The sequence below is a fragment of the Batrachochytrium dendrobatidis genome (assembly GCF_000203795.2).
Source record: "Batrachochytrium dendrobatidis JAM81 unplaced genomic scaffold BATDEscaffold_1, whole genome shotgun sequence".
NCBI lineage: Eukaryota > Fungi > Chytridiomycota > Chytridiomycetes > Rhizophydiales > Batrachochytrium > Batrachochytrium dendrobatidis.
The window spans coordinates 525,105-546,365 of NW_006281099.1; the positions used below are offsets into that span (position 1 = coordinate 525,105).

General features: G+C 41.1%; 9 protein-coding genes across 9 annotated transcripts; 8 read left to right on the forward strand and 1 right to left on the reverse strand.

The window, feature by feature from the left end:
* Positions 1–136: 136 nt before the first annotated feature.
* On the forward strand, positions 137–5,394 carry BATDEDRAFT_85702 (uncharacterized protein; the record flags this gene model as incomplete). The annotated part of the gene is made up of 4 exons (XM_006675882.1): positions 137–755; positions 869–2,562; positions 2,737–3,910; positions 4,037–5,394. The coding sequence occupies 4 exons, from the start codon at positions 137–139 to the stop codon at positions 5,392–5,394; spliced, it is 4,845 nt and encodes a 1,614-aa protein (XP_006675945.1).
* A 558-nt stretch (positions 5,395–5,952) lies between these two features.
* BATDEDRAFT_21307 (uncharacterized protein) lies at positions 5,953–6,507 on the forward strand (the record flags this gene model as incomplete). The annotated part of the gene is made up of 1 exon (XM_006675189.1): positions 5,953–6,507. One exon carries the CDS (start codon positions 5,953–5,955, stop codon positions 6,505–6,507), a length of 555 nt encoding a protein of 184 aa, XP_006675252.1.
* A 12-nt stretch (positions 6,508–6,519) lies between these two features.
* BATDEDRAFT_84538 (mitochondrial 37S ribosomal protein RSM7) lies at positions 6,520–7,399 on the reverse strand. Its single transcript, XM_006676170.1, has one exon. It carries the CDS (start codon positions 7,319–7,321, stop codon positions 6,719–6,721), a length of 603 nt encoding a protein of 200 aa, XP_006676233.1. The 5' UTR covers positions 7,322–7,399; the 3' UTR covers positions 6,520–6,718.
* A 736-nt stretch (positions 7,400–8,135) lies between these two features.
* Positions 8,136–8,681, forward strand: BATDEDRAFT_8530 (uncharacterized protein; the record flags this gene model as incomplete). Its single annotated transcript, XM_006674957.1, has 1 exon — positions 8,136–8,681. A coding segment is annotated over one exon (546 nt), but the record flags the coding sequence as incomplete, so codon positions are not given.
* A 361-nt stretch (positions 8,682–9,042) lies between these two features.
* Positions 9,043–11,203, forward strand: BATDEDRAFT_18227 (uncharacterized protein). Its single transcript, XM_006675097.1, has 3 exons — positions 9,043–9,192; positions 9,252–9,631; positions 9,694–11,203. Exons 1-3 carry the CDS (start codon positions 9,047–9,049, stop codon positions 11,148–11,150), a joined length of 1,983 nt encoding a protein of 660 aa, XP_006675160.1. The 5' UTR covers positions 9,043–9,046; the 3' UTR covers positions 11,151–11,203.
* A 648-nt stretch (positions 11,204–11,851) lies between these two features.
* On the forward strand, positions 11,852–12,188 carry BATDEDRAFT_85704 (uncharacterized protein; the record flags this gene model as incomplete). Its single annotated transcript, XM_006675883.1, has 2 exons — positions 11,852–12,004; positions 12,090–12,188. 2 exons carry the CDS (start codon positions 11,852–11,854, stop codon positions 12,186–12,188), a joined length of 252 nt encoding a protein of 83 aa, XP_006675946.1.
* Positions 12,189–12,395: 207 nt separating this feature from the next.
* On the forward strand, positions 12,396–13,095 carry BATDEDRAFT_85705 (uncharacterized protein; the record flags this gene model as incomplete). The annotated part of the gene is made up of 5 exons (XM_006675884.1): positions 12,396–12,435; positions 12,505–12,597; positions 12,680–12,844; positions 12,957–12,971; positions 13,019–13,095. 5 exons carry the CDS (start codon positions 12,396–12,398, stop codon positions 13,093–13,095), a joined length of 390 nt encoding a protein of 129 aa, XP_006675947.1.
* Positions 13,096–15,014: 1,919 nt separating this feature from the next.
* Positions 15,015–16,736, forward strand: BATDEDRAFT_9269 (uncharacterized protein; the record flags this gene model as incomplete). The annotated part of the gene is made up of 5 exons (XM_006675035.1): positions 15,015–15,199; positions 15,285–15,549; positions 15,628–15,817; positions 15,928–16,316; positions 16,473–16,736. Coding segments are annotated over 5 exons (1,293 nt in total), but the record flags the coding sequence as incomplete, so codon positions are not given.
* A 1,324-nt stretch (positions 16,737–18,060) lies between these two features.
* Positions 18,061–21,259, forward strand: BATDEDRAFT_21312 (uncharacterized protein; the record flags this gene model as incomplete). Its single annotated transcript, XM_006675190.1, is given in 6 exon segments — positions 18,061–18,086; positions 18,311–18,434; positions 18,454–18,513; positions 18,579–19,118; positions 19,248–19,850; positions 19,949–21,259. The coding sequence occupies 6 exon segments, from the start codon at positions 18,061–18,063 to the stop codon at positions 21,257–21,259; spliced, it is 2,664 nt and encodes an 887-aa protein (XP_006675253.1).
* Positions 21,260–21,261: the final 2 nt, after the last annotated feature.

Genomic DNA, 21,261 nt, shown 5'->3' on the forward strand with positions numbered 1-21,261 from the left:
TCATTCTGTTAGAACCAGCGGCTTCCTTTTTGTTAAAATTGTTGCTTGGAAGTAGGACAGCTGGATTGGTCGTTTTGCTAAAGTCAAGTCAGCAGCAACATCTGCAAGTCTGTAAGTTGTCGCTGAAGAGAGCCCAATGGCAGACCCTCATATACAAAACAGCACTGCTGCTTCTGCCAGCTCTGCCAATACTACTGCCACTTCAACTGGAAATATGGATGCCAGCCTAATGCAACAGCAACGCTTCTATTGGCAGCAACAGCAGTTGATGAATACTTCTGCATATGGAAATGGCAGTCAGTCAATGCCTTCTGTTTATTCTCAGATGCCTGCGATCTCTGCTTCTCAATTAGATATGAACAGACTTCACCGCCCATCCATGTCCTTGCACTCTCAATCGCACGGTCTTGCATCTGGTTCTGATCCTGCAACTACTAATAATACTATTAATGGTCCTTCTGCTATTGCATCCATGTCAGGTCCAGTAGACATAAATGCTGTCTTGGAAGTGTCGACTGCTTTAACTGCAGCCACATACCCACAGAACATATCTGCATCCACTGTGTCCGATCTACCAACTCAGATGCGCTCGCGGATGTCATTTTCACAACTACCGCAACAGTATCCATATCTTCAACAGCAACAGTTTGGTAATATATCCTTTCCTTTTATTCAACAGAATGATTCAGTATCCAATAATTCAATGAGCCGGACTCCTAGTCAACAAAGCATGTCACAATCGTTTTTTCATAATGGTATTTTGATTGCTGTAGCATTGTTTTCAGCGAGATTACTTGCAGGTCTTGTATTCATTTTACCTTGAAGTTGCTAACCCATTGTTTAAACTTTATACATGTCTACTATTTAGTAGACTATGGGAATACAAATAAATCTGGACAAGCTACAGTTTTAAATGGTGATGGATCCAATTTAGAGCCTGATTTAGCCATGCACTCTGCCAATCTGAACCAGAAAAATAATGACACCGATGGTAGTAGCATGGCTGGGGACATGGGGAATGTACACCGAGAAAGTATACAGTCTACTTTTGGTATGAAAAACCAGGCTGGATCTATAGGACTCTCGAATCTTGGGGCGTCTGCTCCAATGCAAGGCTTTCAGCACAATCCTTCCCGTGTTGCTCTAGAGTCTTCGAGCACACAACCACACTTTCAACCCCATTCCGCAATTCAATTACCGTCACAATTTCAAGCCCAACCACCTTCTCAGCCGTGGTTGCAACATCAATTGCAAGAATCTCGGCCTAAATCTATAGATTCACGACCAACCCAAAATTCTCAATCTTTGCTTGACGCAACATCAGGATCCATGGGGAATGCGTTTTCTTTGAATCAAATGAATCCAGCGAGACCTACAGAGACCGGAGCAATGCAGCAGCAAAATATGGATCAGAATCAGTTTTTGCAGCGGATACAGCCGTATCAGCAAAATCAAATGTGGGCCCAGCAACTTCAGATGCAACAACATCAGTTTCAGCAAGCATTACAAAATCAAATATCTGTTTCTGCTGGTATGGGAACACAGGTTAGTACAATGCAGCAACCACATATTCAAGATGAAATGGCTCAGTCTTTCCAACCCAACTTTCTTGAGCGAACGACTACATATGGTTCAGAATTGCCATTCCTATCCACACTGCCAACTTCTTTTCCTAATTCCTCGTTTACTTCTCCACCACCCATGAGCAAGAAAGGGTCTATATCTAGCATACAGTCAGCTCGTGACACGTCTTATTTGAAGCAAGCGTCTTTAAATGATACAGTGAATGCAGCGGTAATCAAAAATACTGCTCAACACGGGATGTTGACAAACAACGAACGGCTGATGCTTGATTCTAAAGTGAATTCTGCTTCTAATCATTTTGGACAGCAAACTGCTGGTGGATCAGCTGGAAAATTTACAAACGATTCTGCATCAGGCGTACCTTTTATCAATGGATCTCAGACATATGCTTCACAGCCCGCTGTTTCTTCTGGTGCTTCTGCACCAGATGTTATGGCGAATCGTGGATCTATTTCTGGAAATACTGGGGTGTCGCTACCGACTCAAGGAGCTTATCGCACAGATGGAAATTCTAGTACTAATACGAGTCTTGTCCAAATGCAACAACAGTTTATGATGCAACAGCAACAGTTGCGACAGTTTCAGCAGCAACAGTTGCAGCAGTTACAGCAGCAGCAATCGCTTACTCCACAACAAATTCGGCAAATACAGCAACAGCATCAAATGAATCAGCATCAGCTGTTGCAAATGCAGCAGCAAACAATACAAAGTCAGCAGTCTCAATTGATGCAACAACAAAAAAGTTTGCAGTTATCCCCTTCACAACAGAATCCTATTGTTTCAAATGTAGTTCATCCTATAGCACAACAACAACACTTTTTACAAAAGGTTCAGGACAAACAGTGGTTCGATCAAGTGTTTAATAATTTTATGATCAGTCGCAACATTACTTTCAACAGAGTTCCTATATTGGCTTCTAAACCGCTTAATATGCACGCTCTATTTCTTGCTGTGGTAGAGGCAGGGGGGATGGAAAAGGTAAGATTTAAATGCCGAGCGCTGCTAGTTTGAACAAGAGTGAATTGTTTAAATCTGAATTTGACTTTTATTAATCAACTATTATGATTTGTACATTTACTGATATTTTACTACATTTTTTAATTTGTATCTTAACAATCGCTGCGTCCAATGCTTGCAATGTATTTGCTTTAGCTTTCCGCCAAAGCGGCATGGAGACCAATTTCCAAGAAGCTGGGATATGATACACAACCAAATGTACCATCACTACTTCGAAAACACTACACTAGTCACTTGTATCCGTTTGAGCAGTTTCTTTTTCCAAGCTTGACCAGTACGAATCCAGATGCTAATAGAAAAAGTGTAACTCCTACGCCTCTTCAAAAAACAATTAAATCCAAAACCATGTCCATGCATTCGACACCAGATACGACTGCTGCTGCGACTGCTCAAAACGGAGTTTCGTCAAGTGTATCCAAAGCGCAGATGCATCCAATGACGTTTCAAGGACCGCCATTTTCAAGTGATGCGACGACTAGTGTGCACTCTAGTACTGCTCCTCAAACTGCTCTGCAGCTGCCCATGAATACTATGGAGAGTATGAATAAGGTGTTATTACAGAACGATAATTCAATTGTACCTAAAACACCTAATACTCAGGTAGGTACTACTGGTGCATCACAACCACCAATGAATTCGGCCGGATCTCGTACTGGATTTTCCGATTCTGCCAATCAGTGGCAGCATGCTGGCACAATGGGAATGGTTCAGCCATCTCCTTTACATACTTCTCGAACACCGTGTACGTCTATTACTGCAACTTCTGAAATTTCACAGGCTCCTGTTGCACATACCTCGACATTTCAGATGTCTGGAGCACAGTCTCTGCTTGCTTCTAATCAAAATATATCACCCCACGCATTGTCTGATCAATCTGGAACTTCTCTTCATCCCAACTTTCAATATGAAAAGGATGGTTTGTCACATTCTGCTTTACAGACTTTTTCAGCCGATTCACCAGCTTCAGGTGATACCCGTTCACATTTACCACCTCATCAATCGCTTTCATCTCAGCAACAGTTGCAACTGCAACAAATTATGCAGATGAAACAGCTTCAAATGCAAAAGCAGAGCACACCGTCTCAACAAAAGGAAGAGGTTTTAGTCAAAACAGAGCATGCTACAGTAGCAGCACCTTTATCACAGGGATCTTTGGAAACGCAAGCCGAAATGCAATCCAAGACATCCCATACTCGACCTGTGCATTTGTTTACACCACGATCACGCCGATTGACTACATATGGTGGTATAGATTTAGAGAAGCTTGCGCGAGCCATTCGTCGTGCTTCTCCTTGTAAAGAGCAATATGGTGGGTTTTACATTTGTTTAAATAATGATACATTTTGACCATATAGTGTGTGCTGGTGTTTGTATTAATAGCCCTACTGTTTATGTTATTTGGTTTACTTTATTCTTGATTGGTGCAATTATATAGCTATTCAAGATATGTCTCGACTTACCATGTCGCTCAAATCCAGATTGCAGTCCGAAGTACGATATGCTCTTGACGCACTGCTAATTTTTTCCCATGAGGGCACAATCAGGTTCACAGAGTGCATTGATTTGCTAAACGCGCTTGTTCGACTCGCTGGAGACTCTCTTACAGAACTGTTTTCATTGACACAAGCTAAAATGCAGGTTCTTGATCATCCTCATGCCACGTACCTGTCATTATTTGAAACACAATTTCATGAGCAGCATATGCTTGAGCCTATGGGTCGACCCACACTGTGTAGAACTAAACTTCTGTCAGATTGCTGTTTGAGCATTGGAATTATTTTGCGCAATTGTTCCTTTTTTTCAGAGAATCAAAGAATGCTGGCTGAGCATGCAGGCGTTGTAGAGCTACTCTACTGGGAGATTGATTTGACTGCCTTATTAGATACACCTATGGCCGAGTATATAGATGGTAATTATACTGCCGACACATATGATCAATGTAGCAACGTGGAGGATGAAGCAAGTAAACCGCATCAGGATAATTTATTGGATGTTGAACGTCGAGCAGATTTTTCTGTTTGTAGTGAGCTAGCTCAAGATACCACTGATAGCGCTACGCACTCTTTTCCGCGTTGTCATCGTCAGACTGTACCTAAGCCCACCTTTAGCATGCTGCATATTTTGGATCATCGAAAAAATGCTATAGTGATTCTTTCCAATATTGGCAATTTTGTGCACTGCCGTACCGAATCCATTTCAACAGCATTTTTGAATACCATATCAGACTTTATTGGCTGCAATTCGGCATATGTGTACCCAGCACTCGATGCTATGGCACGATTGATGCTTGTATCGGACAATCTGGACCGGTTTTCTCGGTATGATGGGATTTATGTACTTGCAAATAGAATAGCTGCACTTTTACCCGACCGAATTCTATTTGACATGCCACCAGAGCAGCATGCTCTGCTTGAACTTGTTTCCATGACACTCTATTCCGTGACATTTATTGGCAACGACATGCTTCGTCAACACATATGCCAGATCCCAGGTTTGATACAAACTCTTTTGCGACTCTGCCATCTTCCTTACATGCAATACATTGGACAGCGAGTAAATGTCACGCAGGCACAATTTAAACTTTTACAAAAGCAGCTGATTCAAATGTTGCCAATCTGCCAGCGTTCGATGCGAACCATATACGAATGCGCCAAGTATGCAGGAAACAGAGACAGGCTGCTATTATTTGAACAAGAGCTTTTGGAAACATCTATTGATGCACAGCAGGCAGGTGACGATAATTTGGCGAAGCTTACAGCAGAAGTGCTATCAGAGCTGAGTGGTGTTGACTAATAAAAAGATGCGCAATTCACAGCCGTATTCATGTAAAATGGAACACTAAATAAAGGTGCCAAATACATAATAAATAAACAGTCTCATGAAATGATGGATGCCAATTTACTGGACAACATTGCGTTTGACAGAGTTGACCTTTCTCTTGGTGATTAGCATGAAAACAGCGAATGCATTGCCGAGATTGTTTCTTGAATTACAACGCGAGCGTTGAGATTTTAGGATACAGGGAAGTTTAATTGACAAGATTAAAATAGTCGGATTCAATATTTAGATTCTGATGAATGAATCTGATTTCAAATTTGTATATGATGGCTGTTGTGTTTGGAAAAATTAAAAATTTCAATTTTTAATAGTAAAGTACAACGCATTTATTATTTATTCCAAAGACCTGTTGCAAGATCAATACAAAAGTGTTATTTTACATGAATATGGCTGTAAAATGATGTGTAAATTCTGACCTGATGTAGATCACGTGGGATTGCAGGATTGATTTCACTTGTTTTGATGGCAATTGTTTTTTTCCAGCAACTCATAGATTGACAGTCACTCACTGCGATGATACAGAAAGCTTTCGTTTCTGTTGGTGTTATTGCAGCCACACCAGTGTCTTTTTTTTGTTGCAACACAAGTGGTCAAGCACTGTGCACGGTTTCCAAAACCACTAAAACCATTACACAGATCAGACATAACAGCAACGTTCAAGCATCCTTGTCAGTAGGAGGAAAGCGACAACCTAGAGCGCAGGCAGGAGCCATAACTCGACGAAATGTAGGGGTTAATCCTCCATTATTTCATCAAAAAGTGGTTCATTCGGATGGCAGCACATTCACCATTCGATCGAGTTCACCCAGATCGATTCTTGTTTTAACGAGAGATACATGTAATCATCAGCTGTGGAACCCCACATCACAAGCAGTGGATGATCGAGGTGGAGAGTTGCGCAAGTTTAGTGAACGGTTTGCAGGAATTGGAGATCTTGGGCAGTTGGAGAGTGAGATTGAGTTTGTGCAAGTGCAGTCCGAGTCATCCAAAGCGAAAGCAGCAGCAGCAGCGGCGGCAGCAGCAGCCAAGCTTGCCGAACAAAGCAAGAAGACCAAGAAAAAGAAATAAACTTTATTATTTGTATGATGGTGTTTATTGGTGTAACTCTGTTGATGGATCATTTGGTAAACTCGACTCTTACAAATGATAAATCATTCGAGGGTTAGATCTGCATGTCTAGATCACCTTTCAAGCCAAATCACAGTATGCGGCTTGTCGTGTACAACTTCACAAAGTAGTTTATACAAGAGTTGTATGCCAAATCTTGATTGTTCCAAAATTATAATTTGCGGTCAGTCATGATAACATTACTGCGATTGGCCAATGCAAGCTTATGAACTTGCTCTCTTTTTTGCAAAACAGCACCTTTGTTTTCCAAAATAGCCAACAGTTCCTTGCCAATACGCACACCAGCTGCTTGTGAGCTTCTTCCGTTGAGAGCAGCATCACGGATCCACAAGATTCCAGTACGGTTTCGCTGACGATCGGTAAGAGGAAACGGAGTAGGCACGTTTTTCCCCCTGCGTTTAAACGAAACGACTTTAACAAAGGGTGAAGCTTTTTGAACAGCAGCATCAATGACGGAACGAGGATCTTGGCGGGTCTGGGTCTGGATATACAACATGGCATCACTCATGATACGGCGAGCAACAGCTTTGTTGCCACTTTTCATAATGTTGTTAACAAACTGCTCAATGACTGGGTGTTCTTTTTTCACATTAACTTCTGATAGTTTGACTTCACCGTCCAAGTCTTCAGCAGAAAGTTGGTTTTGAATTGATCCATTGGAAGGATTGTGAGCCAAGGCTGCAGATGGTGATTTGTTTAGTTGGAAGCGCTGAGAAAGCTGAGGAGTGCTGCTTCCGGTGGATAATTCCGACATATATCTGCATGGTAAAAGTCTGATTTTGGTAGTAGATGTGAATGAATGCCTTGTTGACAACAGCAGAGTGGATGATCTGAACATGGTCATCAATAGTTTTGACAACAGTTTTGATGGCGAATTTCAACCAATAAAAACAAAAAGCACGTGATTGATCTCCACCATCAAATCAATACAGTCTAGACCCTATATTTACCGTTGTTTTGGTGGTTGGATTCGCAGCCTTGCAACTCTCATTGCTATCCACCAACAGTGACACTAATAATGATGAGAATGGGGGTTGCATCCTCTGCTATGCGTAGAGTCGCTCCTGCTATGGTCTCAACTCCTGCCTTTTCTCATAGATTCACCAGACTTTCTGCTTTTGTTTCTGGCTCAAATGGTCAGTGCTTTTTTGTTTTCACTGGTTGTCAATGAACTCGAGTATTCTATTGTCCTATTGCATTGCCTGGCAAATGAACAGCGCTACAGTTTTATTATACTTTTGATCTGATATTTTGTTCAATCATTCATGCTTACTTCATCTCGCTATTATCTGAACGCCCATCTCACATTGTTTTTCAATCCACCGTTTAATTCTGTCGAATCTTGATGGGTGATCCATGTTGTATCTCACCTGTGTTCAGTAGCCACAAGATCTCTCCACGCAAGCCAAGCTGCTCGTAACACTGGTAGGATTGAAATAGTGCATCATTAAACTTTTGAAATGTGTACCAGTCACCAATTTAACATGCCGAGTTCAAATTAAAAATGCAATCCATTAGGAGCGAGTGCTAACCCAGACCCAGTTGAACTTCTCAAAACCACTGATAAACTGCAAGAGTTTGGCAAATACATTGCGTCGTGCATGCCAAAATACATTCAGCAGATCACTGTTTACAAGGATGAACTGACTCTTTTTATAGCACCATCTGGATTGATTCCAGTTGCTACATTTTTGAGAGATCATCAGGCAACACAGTTTCAGCAGGTTCAGAATATCACTGTAGTGGACTATCCATCTCGTGAAAACCGATTTGAGGTTGTTTATAATTTTCTGAGTGTGCGCTTCAACAACCGCATTCGAGTCAAAACGTACACCAACGAGATTGATCCAGTTCCATCTCTGGTTCCGTTGTACACAGGAGCCAACTGGTATGAACGCGAGGTTTGGGACATGTTTGGTGTATTTTTTACAGGACATCCAGATCTGCGCCGTATCTTGACAGACTATGGATTTGAAGGACATCCACTACGCAAGGATTTCCCACTGACAGGATATGTTGAAATGCGCTACGATGAGGAAAAGAAGAGAGTGATTGCAGAGCCCCTCGAGCTTGCACAGTCGTTTAGGATGTTTGAGTATCAATCACCATGGTAGGTACCTTGTAGCTTATACTGATGGCAAAGAATGCAGACAGATACTAACAGTTTGTATTAGGGAACAAACGGGCAAGGGGACTGAGGTCAAGAAGTTGGCTCCAGAGCCACTGGCACCGCCAGAACCATCAAAATAGGACTCAATACATTGATTCAGAATTGAAACAGAATGTTTTTTTAAATGGCAGGAATGCCTTGGAGAGAGATTGTTCAACTGATAGCATGTTGAAGAGTTGAAACAAACAAGCACAGTCACGTGTAATCCAGCCAATCAATCGCTGACACCGGTTCTAAGTTGGAAAATAAGCGACATTCGACTATAAAAAGCGATGATCAGATCTGTCTGCACACCCACACTGCATCATCATGGTTCGTAGTACTAAATCCTCCTGGTGGTCTGCCATCGTGCTAGCCATATTCATCGCCTTTCTCTCCCCACTCTCCGTTCTTGCGGAGAAGGATTCAAAGATTGTTGGTCCTGTTATTGGTATTGATCTGGGAACAACTTACAGGTATGGTTTTTGCTGTCTTGTTCTGCTTGCATACAGGCACTAATCTCTACTGCTATCAGTTGTGTGGGTGTTTTTAAGAATGGTCGTGTTGAGATTATTGCCAATGACCAGGGCAACCGTATCACTCCCTCGTATGTTGCATTCACCGAAACCGAGCGTCTTGTCGGTGATCCCGCAAAGAATCAGGCTCCTACTAATCCCCATAACACTATCTACGATGCCAAGCGATTGGTCGGTCGTCGTTTTGAAGACAAGGATGTTCAGGCAGACATGAAGCACTGGCCCTTCAAGGTTATCAATGACGGTGGTAAGCCAAAGTTCCAAGTCGAGGTCAAGGGCTCCAAGAAAGACTTTACCCCTGAAGAGATCTCTGCCATGATTCTTGGAAAGATGAAGGAAGTTGCCGAGGCTTACCTTGGTACCACCGTCTCTCATGCTGGTATGTGTTTTGAATTGTTGCTGGCTTTTATGCCTAGTTTCTCATCTTGCTTTATATTCTAGTTGTTACTGTCCCCGCCTACTTTAACGATGCTCAGCGTCAGGCTACCAAGGATGCTGGTGTCATTGCTGGTCTGACAGTTGCCCGTATCATTAACGAACCCACTGCTGCTGCCATTGCCTACGGTCTTGACAAGAAGGGTGAAGCCAACATTCTCGTGTTTGATCTTGGTGGTGGTACTTTTGATGTGTCTGTGCTGACCATCGACGATGGTGTTTTCGAAGTCAAGGCTACAAACGGTGATACCCATCTGGGTGGTGAGGACTTTGATAACCGTATCATTTCCCACTTTGTTGATCTCCACAAGAAGAAAACCGGTGACAATGCATCCAAGGATCCCAAGGCCATGGGCAAACTTAAGCGCGAAGCCGAAAAGGCAAAGCGTGCTCTTTCTGGTCAACCCTCGGTTAAGATTGAAATTGAAGCTTTCCTCAACGGAAAAGACTTTTCTGAAACTCTCAGTCGTGCCAAGTTTGAGGAGCTCAATATTGATCTATTCAAAAAGACTATTGATCCCGTTAAGCGCGTTCTCAAGGACTCTGGTCTTAGCAAAGAATCTATCTCTGAAATTGTTCTTGTTGGTGGTTCTACTCGTATTCCAAAGGTTGTTAGTTTGATTGAAGAGTACTTTAATGGTAAGAAGGCTTCCAAGGGCATCAATCCTGATGAAGCCGTTGCTTATGGTGCAGCTGTTCAGGGTGGTGTGCTCACTGGTGACGATGCTGTTTCTGATGTTTTGCTGCTCGATGTCAACCCCCTGACCCTCGGCATTGAGACCACTGGTGGAGTCATGACCAAACTCATTCCCCGAAATACCCAGATTCCCACCAAAAAGGCCCAGATCTTCTCCACCGCCGTCGACAATCAACCCGTTGTGCTTATCCAAGTCTTTGAAGGTGAACGTCCTCTTACCAAGGATAATAATCTACTCGGCAAGTTCGAACTTACTGGTCTTCCTCCCTCTCCCCGTGGTGTTCCTCAAATTGAGGTTTCTTTTGAAATCGATGTCAATGGTATTCTCCGTGTTTCTGCACAAGACAAGGGCACTGGCAAGGTTGAGTCCATTACCATCACTAATGATAAGGGCCGTCTCAGTCAAGAGGACATTGACCGCATGGTTGCCGAGGCCGAAGCCATGGCAGATGAGGACAACATGGTCAAGGAACAAATTGAGGCCAAGAACCAGTTTGAGAATTACCTGTATACTCTGAAATCTCAGCTTTCTGACGAAAAGCAGATGGGCGGCAAACTCTCTGATGAGGACAAGGTCACCATGGGTGATGCACTCAAGGAGCATCAACAATGGATTGAATCTAACCCTCAAGCCACCAAGGATGAGATTGAAGAGCACAAGTCTGAGCTTGAGAGCATCGTCAACCCCATCACCGCCAAACTCTATGCTGAGGCCGGTGGTGATACCAAGGGTCCTACCGACTCTGATGATCACGATGAACTCTAAGCGACTTGGTTTTCATTTTGTTACCTTCACAAATACATTATTTTTACTCCGTATTTGTTACATTTTGGGTGTTTTATTATTATTTTGGATTGGTTTTGCAACATTGTTGGCTCGAGTGCTGTTTTGTCAAACAGTAATGTTTTTAAAGATGGATAGCATTCTTTACATGATTCACAAATTATAGTCGAGTCAAATTATTCTCATCTCTATGCTTGATATGACTATGCAGTCTACGATTGACAAGTTCAAGACCAGATATTGGGTTCAACTGTTGCCAATCAAACCTCTTTTAAAATCACGAATACGCTCTAGTTCAAGAAAGCAAATATCGCATATTGGGAATACAACTGTTGTTTCCATGCCAGTCACTGGAAAACAGGCCAGTAAATTTGACACCCATCGTTTTATGACTGGCTGTTTATTATGCATTGACATATAGCTGCAGGTGTATTCTGTCGTGACAAAAACGTCAATAGTGCCAAATCAATCTAAAAACTATTGTGGAGTTGATGCATACGAGGGTCGTAAACTGGATGAAATTGACAGTGCTGTTGTATTCGATGCAAGAACCAATCATCCCAATTAGCGTGCATGGCTTGATATTCTAGCAGACATTGATCGTGCCAGCGTGAAGCCTGTTGGTCAAAACAGATAAATTTTCAGGTTTTCCAGTCAGCCATTGACTAGTCCATCAACCCATTATGACTGATAGTATAGACCCAGAAGCATTAAAGAAGCAGCTGAAACAAGAGTTGGCATTACGCAGATTTCAGGAACTTGCAACCGATCTTGTGCCCAGATGTTTCTCTAAATGTGTTATTCGCCCAGGTTTGAAACTAGACAGTTATGAGCAGGTATTTACATTTATACGGATCAGCAACAATACAATACTTTATTCTTTTAGATTTATAGTGATTCTAACTTTATTCAATCCAACAGTCATGTTTAGCACGATGCACAGACCAATACCAGGAAGTTATGCAAGTGGTATCCAAAAGGTTTTTGAAGAAACTGGAACAAGGATCTATGCAGGACTAGAGCAATTGGTCGTTCATATACTGATAAATATATTCTAGTTTGCATATTTGAAAATGGTTTCTATTGGAATGTAAATGGGAATCTGGCTGAATCCAGCCAAACCAATAGATTTATTAGTGGCCATAAACAGCTGTTGTGCGTTTTTCATGGCGTTGGAGCTGTCCAACGCTTTCCTTGAATCTACACCATTCAAGCCAAACAGCAATCATGTCAAGACACAGAAATATTCGCAATATGGACCTGAATGGTAACAAACTACTATAAACTGCAAAACTGCTGCACTGCTCTACAAAAACTGGATTTAACATTGTGCCAGATTTTTATGATGACGAGGATGACTATTACGAGGATGATGATGATGCCGAGGCCATTGATGATGACCAGAACGATACTGACTCTGAATGTCATGGTATAGCAACAGTTATATTGTGCAGCTCTTGTACAGTATCTCTAAATACTAATGCATGTGTTCATCCGCTTTTTTGTGCTAGTCGCATACGATCCATCAGCTCACAAAGCATCAGTCAATGCCAACATCCAAAAAGAAATCTCAATAGTATCCCAATTTGTCGGTCCTTCTTATTCAGAAGCTTATATCAAAACGATTCTTGCTTCCAATGGGAATAATCCTGAACAAAGCATCAACTATATCTTGAGTAAGATTCAACTACAGTTCATAAATTGTGGCTATATTAGCAAGATTTATTGTTGCTATGAGCTACCTACTAATATTAATAATTTTATATATTGAATTGTTTGCATATACAGATCATCAAAAACCAGGTAATTTCAGTTGATCTTTGTTGGTATCCTATTTCTTTGTAGAGTAGAATTTTGGAAAGTATGGTTTAGATCCTATGCTTCACCTCACTTGCTTTTTGGGTTTGCTCAGGATACAATGATGTAGTAGTAGTGATTTGGAATGATGTGGTGGTTGAATCAGCGCATCAAACATGCCAGCATTCAAGTTGGCAGTATTCGCTGTATAATCAGCTATACACTCATCACAAAACACAAATCTAAAGTTCTTTTGGATTCTGATGCTATACAACACGTTCGATCAACAGATTCAAGACGGCTTCATATGACGTGTATAGAATCACCACAATTTTTTACAGAGATGGATGGATCAGACTCGATTGAATCTGCTACTTGTATTCCTCATGCCTTTAAAACTTTCCATCGAGTACGTTTTTCACCAATGGAGTCAAAGCTTGTTCGGAACCCGCCATTCCTCTCAAACGACTGTGTCGCGAGAAAATCTGCTCTTGCTAATAGTCTTGCTACAGGCATGGATACAACAGACGAAACAGTTGTAAAAAGTGCACACAAAGCCACTCACTCTACTTTATCCACCACTCCTGCTCAGATATCAACGATAAAAGGATCTACAATTTCATCCATTGCAAATGTGTCTGTATCTCCACTTTTCAAGTCTTTACCCAACACAGATGCGCCTGTATCAGCATTATCTCAGACCAAGAGCAGTGATATAGCTTCAAAAAGCTCTTTGCTTTCATTAGCTTCCCTAAAGCACATTGATAAACCTAAAACACATTCTTCTGGTAGTACAGTTGGCTCGCTCAAATCATTATCTGAAAATTTGGCGCAGCCATCTAATCTTTTGTCACTTTCTGGAAACGCTGCCACTTTTTCCAAATCTAAATCGACAGGAACAGCTGTATCACTTTTGTCACTGGCTAATCTACAACAGCAAAAGTCTCAATTTAATGAAAAACAAAGCATCATTCAAACAGCTATATCAGCACTAGAAGCTCCTAATAAATCTGCATCGACTAAATCGTTTTCTCCATCAATACACGGATCTAGAAAATCTGCAACTCAACAAATAACACTTGCTCAGCTCTCTGCTAGTCCCTCCGTTTGGTCGGCATCGTCTGAATCCAACTCTTTATTGAGTTCCAAACCCCTACCAAAATCACTTTTTGAAACGTCAAATACCACTGCTCAGTCAATTAATATTTCACATTCTTCTCAAGCTAGACAGGCAAAAAATGCATTGAATCCACTTTCAACCAGGCTTCTTGATACGTTTCAAAATACTACTGCTACAATTACATCCTGCAAACCTTCCATTGGTGCAATACCTTCTACTTTTGCACAATTTTTAATCAAGCGGACAGCATGTGAATTAGATAATCAGTTGGCTAACAGGATTACTTTTGTTTCAATAGAACCAAGTGCATCCTCGGTGATTACTAATAAACCTACATTCACGTTTAATAAGCCCAGTCCAGACGATATTGTGAAGCAGGCGCGCTCCAAAAAGTCTGCCAAAGGTAAGTATTTGCTTAAACATGATTATAGGAGTTTGCCAAGGTATATATACGGCATTACTCATTCTTGTATACAGTCGACAAACTCTCTACAGCTGATAGTGGCTCTACATCAGATGATGTGAATGTAGTGGTTTCTGACATGGAGGCTTTGGGATTCAAGCAAGTAAAAACACCTCTTGCTTCACAGATGGGTGCACGCAATAAAGCTCTATTGACATCAACTGAAACGCCAGTTATCCCTGGAAAATCCGTACCGCCTTCAAAAATGGTCAGAGTACAATCTTCCGATAATGGACCTGGGATGGTTCGTGTCCAATCCAATTCCTCAGTCAAATCTAGTCCCAAGTTCAAACGAGTTAACATCAAGGAAGAACTTGCGAAGCGATCGGCTCAAAAGGACCATTTAAACTTGATTGTTGTTGGTAAATTATTATATGTTATCAGTACTAGATAGCTGCTATGAGTGATTAAAACGTTGCAACTTTAGTGGCAGTAGTTTACTGGTATATTCTTTATTGAATTAACACTGACGGTCATGCTTTTAGGTCATGTTGATGCAGGTAAAAGCACAATGATGGGCCATCTGCTGGTTCTTCTTGGAGAAGTATCAGAGCGGACTATCAAGAAATACGAACGCGAGGCCGAAAAAATCCGAAAGAAATCGTTTGCTTTTGCATGGGTTCTTGATGAGACAGAGGATGAGCGAAGCAGGTACAACTATTTACATCTGCTGGCTTTGATTCAACAATTCATGTGTATGCGTTGGTTTGGAATCTGACTTTTTCAAAATAATTAGAGGTGTGACCATCGATGTTGCAGTGTCAAAGTTTGAAACACCCAATCATTCCTTTACTCTTTTGGATGCACCGGGACACAAGGATTTTATTCCCAACATGATATCAGGAGCATCACAAGCAGATGTTGCTTTGTTGGTTGTAGACAGTATTCAGGGAGAGTTTGAGGCTGGATTTGATAATGGAGGCCAGACACGTGAACATGCCATTTTGATTCGGAGTCTGGGAGTATCTCAAATTATTGTTGCGATAAACAAGCTGGATGCTGTAAGTAGTGCTATGAGATAAATAGCTAGGCTGGTATATTCATGTAAGAGTCACTTTAAACAATTATACTTTTATTAGATTGATTGGTCAATGGTGCGTTTTGAGCAAATACAGGCGCAATTACAGACTTTTTTGGTTCAGGTTGGGTTTAAAAAGCAGCGCATCGTGTTTATTCCCTGTAGTGGGTTCAGTGGAGAAAATCTTAAAGAGCGTCAAGTAGATGGTCTTTGTCGCTGGTATTCTGGACCTACCCTGATTGAGGCACTTGGTGGGTATTTCTATAAAATTTTGCTTCTCAGTTTTGTATGCGAATGGCTTGATGTATGCTTGATAGAGTTTAGCAAGTTTACCTATTGTTCCTATGTGGGATCTATGTAGACGCTCTCGAGGCTCCACCGCGTTCCATAGAACGACCATTTAGAATTTCTGTTCAAGACTTGTTTAAAGGAGCCATGGCGGCAGGGACAAGTGGCGATGTCACAGTTAGTGGTCGTATCGAGTCTGGCAGTGTACAGCTTGGAGATACTATGATGGCTATGCCGATATTTGAAACAGGACAGGTCCGTGCGATTGAAATTGGAGGAGAGGGAGTTTCGTGGGCTGTTGCTGGGGATCAAGTATCCATGTCACTTGGCGGTCTTGACATTCAGCAATTGAGCACTGGGAGTATTCTTTGTGATCCATCTGCACCGGTATCTATTACGAGCCACTTTCGTGCTCAAATTGTTACGTTTGACATCAATATTCCTCTAACTATTGGAATACCGGTAAGCACTTTTATGGATCTGCTCTTGACAATCTTTTGACTATACAAATATACAGTGACTATTTACTTGTATGACCGAGTATTTTCAACCGTTTTATTTTGAATGTGGTTTAATACCGACAAAACATCTTACCGTTTTGGAATTGGATCTATTTAGATTGTCGTGCATCATCTGGGCCGGTCAGAGGCAGGATACATTGAGCGTCTTGTATCGCTTCTAAACAAGTCGACGGGAGCCGTTGTCAAGAAAAATCCAAGAGCACTTGGTCAAAGCGTGACAGCCGTAGTAGAAATTCGCACTCAGCGTCCCATGTGTTTAGAAACATTCCAAACCACTAAAGAGCTTGGTCGTTTTATGCTACGCAATGGCTCTACAACTGTTGCTGCTGGAATTGTTACAGACATTCTAAGTTTTGAGTAAAGCTGTGGTTTATAAATCATTTCAAGCAGTACAAGACACTAAATGATTATAACTATAATCTTTTTCAACCACAATTTGGGTTTAAAACTTGAAGGCGGTATAAGACTGATTTAGGCCGTATTCGCGTAAAATGAAACATTTCACGTATTTATCTTGAATCGACTATTTTGCTACAGAATAAAAAATGGTTATATTTGTCGTCTTCCTACTACAAATTGACTTTGATAGACATTCTCAATTCTTTGTTCTGTAATTGCTCAACGCACAAACCATTTTTTATACTCGACTCATTTTCAGCAGGGCTCAAGAATGGACGATGTGGAGCGGTTAGTGCAGCTCTAATCCATGTGCCGCTGCTAGATCTTGATATCCGATAAACTGCTTTGTTTGATGGCCTTACTTTTTGCTCATACTCTTGACTGTCCTTGAATTGATTAAAATCACATGCTAAATAAAGCAGTAATTGGCTAGTGTAATAAACCGCAATCTTTACATTGAAATGTCACTGGACTAAAACTCCGCCTTTTGCTGCAAATAAGTTGAATTTAGCAATCGCATTTACGTAAACTGCCACTTTCTGTATTGCGCTCCAGTCACTGCTATCTTGCTTGGGAATAGACAATGGTTAAATATTTATTGTGCCTTCCTATTAGGAATTGACTTGGCAGAGATTTTCAATTCAACAAACAGCATCCACCATAATGCATACACAATTCAACTAGGTTCAAACTGAAACTAGCCCTATCTTCATTCCTGGTAGTCATACATTGTACGATCATCAAGTTTGAAACCAGATCCATTTAGATATCGGGTTCGACGGTTGTCAAGACAACTCTACAAACTCATGTGTTCTAAAATATCAGATACGTTTTAGTTGGAGAAAACAAAGATCGTATATTTCAAGAATGAAGCTGCTGTTTCCATGCCAACCCCCCAATGTTCGATTTGTAGAAAGGAGAGCTGGGAACTGAACAAGTGCCAGGGATGCGAGATTGACTAGAACATGTGAATGCTGCTTTGAACATTCGTTCAGTTTTTTATAAAAAATAGGTATGGCGGAGAAAGATCAATCAGTTTTATCAAGGAGTTCGGAGAATACAATATTGTCCAGTATCTGGCACCAATCATCTCATAAGATGCTGCTTATTATGTGTTTTGGCACCTTTATTTAGTGTTCTATTTTACGTGAATACGGCTGTAACAGACCCAAGCTTGTATTTAGTGGCAGTGTTTTTGTATTGGCGGGGAATACAAGTTTTTTAAATTGGACGAGTTTGGACTATTATATGCTTCTTTTATCCATTCTAGGTTGGTACTATCTATCATGTCCCTAATACGAGCGCTAGTGAGGTAAATCTGGCCATGCATTGTTGATAGATATATGTTCAAGTCACCCACCAACAAGTTTAGTCAATTATAAAGAGTTGGATATAGCACCTCAATAGCCAAATATACAAGGTCTCGAGAGTATGCTCTTCTGTTCTACAGAGTGCACTTGACAGACGTGTCTTGGGGCAAAAATCATGTCATATTGCTATAGGAAACCTTTAATTTACTTGCTATAATTGATATAGGCGGCGTTTTGTCAAAATGATCATTTGGATGGTAGCAATTTTCCTAGCTATTATTTGTATAAACAGTATTGTGTATCTAGACCAAAATGTGGAAGTTCATAGTGCCATGAACGACAGTGATTCTGTTCAGGTATGTATATTAGTCATTTCCCCTATATCTGGTCAAATGCTTTATATTTTCTGCTATTTCAGATTCGACAGAGGTAATGCATGTTTCACATCTAATCTTTTGGATCGTCGTGTGTCTACACTGATAATATATAATTAGCCGACCATTGGAGAGGTAGGCCAGTTTTTAATGGTCAAAAACAATTTGCCGTTGCAGCTTAAACAGTATCCACCAACGTCGAATGAACTAGACGATGGGAATTCAACTTTGCCATCGAAATACTTTCTTGTCGCGGCTGCCATGATGTATAACAAGGGAGATTATATTACTGAATGGATAGAATTTCATCTTCTTCAAGGGTTTGACAGATTTGTTATATACGATCATATGGGAACAGACAATCTATCGGCAGTTATCAATCCTTATATTGAAGCAGGAGTCGCCGAAGTGATTGTATGGCCAAAAGAGTTTGAATTGACAGATCTCCCACCATTAGGGCCGCGGATCTGGCCTAGCGATGACATAAAGGAAAGCTTTGAAACGTCTTTTAAGCGTGAGTGCTTAGAAATCAAAGATTTATGGCATATTCATGGCGGATGTCAACGTACCGCCATGCAAGATGCTATTGCAAGATATCGAAATCGCACGGAATGGATTACCGTGTTTGATGTCGACGAGTTTTTTTATGTTTCAAAAACAGTAAGTATCAGCACATGGTTTTAGAATTTTACACGCATTGTAGTTTAACTTGGTATCTTGATTATATATCAAGTATGAGATTGACATGGGTAATAAAACCTACTTTTGCAATATAAATGTGCCACTCAGGGAAACGAAACAGCAGATACTGCAAGCATCACTACAGTTCGGGATGTTTTGATGTCTAAAGGAAAGGATTATGATCACATTAAAGTTCCTGGCAAGATTTTTGGTACGAGCGGCTTTTTACATAAGCCTATTTCGCAGAACGGCTTGCCTAACCGACTTGTTACTGAAGCGTATCGGTACAGAGTCAACACAGAGACTGGACAAAGACATGAAGAGTTGTTTATGGCCGGCAGATCATATTGCGAAAAATCATTTGCACGCATTTCTACCGTTACCAGCACAGTTATTCATCATTTTACATTTGATCACTATGAAAGCGAGGGAAACACAGTGCGGGAACTCACAACTGGCAACGAATTAATAGACATGAATCATTATCAATATCTGTCACACTATCAGCAAAATTTTAAAGCGTTTGTAAACACTAATTGGAATATTTTTTACTGGAGACCTGTAGAAATGCTTTTTTGCGAAACGCTCGACTACAGTGTTGGATATCTCGTGCCTTTGGTTGACTACAATTTACGCGTTCGATATCACTATGATCGATTGAAAACAATTGCTCAGAAACATCAATTGCAAGACAGTCCCCATTTTAAAAATGTAAGCATTTTAGTTGAATTTGCTATTCTATGCAGTAGTTGATTGTATTTGTAAAAAGCGATGCTCAACTCCTTTGTCTACCAAACTCTTGTCGATAGCATCGTAATTCAGTTTCTCAATTCAGTCTTTCAAGAAAACCATTTGAGTTGTGTATTGCATTTACTCATGTCAATAATGAGGCTCATAAACTTCGACGCGCCATAAATACCATTCTGCACCATATGATAAATGTCGAACCAGACATCACATTTAAAACAGTATTGGTTATGAACCATCAATCTGCTCCACAGGAGCCAACTAAACTTGAATTGGAGTATCTCCACGACATAGTGTCTTTGTTTGATGAGATTGAGGTGCTCCCAAAACTCAGTCCGTGGACTATTGCAATGGACAGAGCTACAGAGCGATGCAAAAGTGCCCAGTACACACTGTTCATGGAGGACAACTGGGAAACTCGCATTTACTCGGGGTCTATATCCGATTATAGTCGTCCTGGTCTCAACTTGCCCATGATTCGTCATGCAATGCACCTAATGGATCACGAAAAAAACATTCTTGAGGTATGGCTTGGCGATACTCCAATTGACCCACCAGCTTATGAGCATGTACGATCAGGCTGGATCAAGGCAACATTTCTTCCAGCTCTTGATCGCAATGACTCAAATTTTCGACTTCTTCAAAAACAAATCTACGATGATAAGCTAAAAAATGCTGTATGGAAAGACACGTTTGATAATTTTTTGAAAGAAAAGAAAATCAAGCAACGATTTATGCAGTACGCCAAGGATACTCTTGATTTAGAACGTCGTGACCAAACGCCTTTTATTTTGTCCTCTGAAGGAGATGAAGATTACTCGGTCGAGCAAAAGCGGGATTTAAGTCAAGTTGATCAAGATTTGGATGAGTTTGATTACGATGATGCAGTAGTTGAGTCAGACAAGCCAGTCGAGATCAAAAGTCGCGAACGATCAGCAAAACTTCTTGCAGACTTTTACAAATCTGCCAAATTACGCTTGAATTGCTTTCCTCAAATTGAATGCCCTTCGCGAATCACCTATATTCGAGTACAGGGAATGCAAGGTGGTAGTGGTTTGTCTGTTGTGCGACTCGGTGGAACAATCAAAAATAACCAACGCCTTGCAACGCTTCCATCGTGGAACAATATTGCTGATAACGCAAAGCATCAGTCGCCATTGGTTATTCAAGAGATGTACGGACAAGAGGCAATATCTCGTGGATTCAAGAGTGCACATATTTGCTTGACAACGCCAGGCTTGCAGGCTGAATGTAATCTTGATCCTGATTACATGTCCGACGAGGTTGTTACTGGAATCATGTGGCGACAGCGAATCTTGCTGGACAAGGACCGCACTGGACCTGCATTTCCCGATCGTCCTATGGATGTCTAACT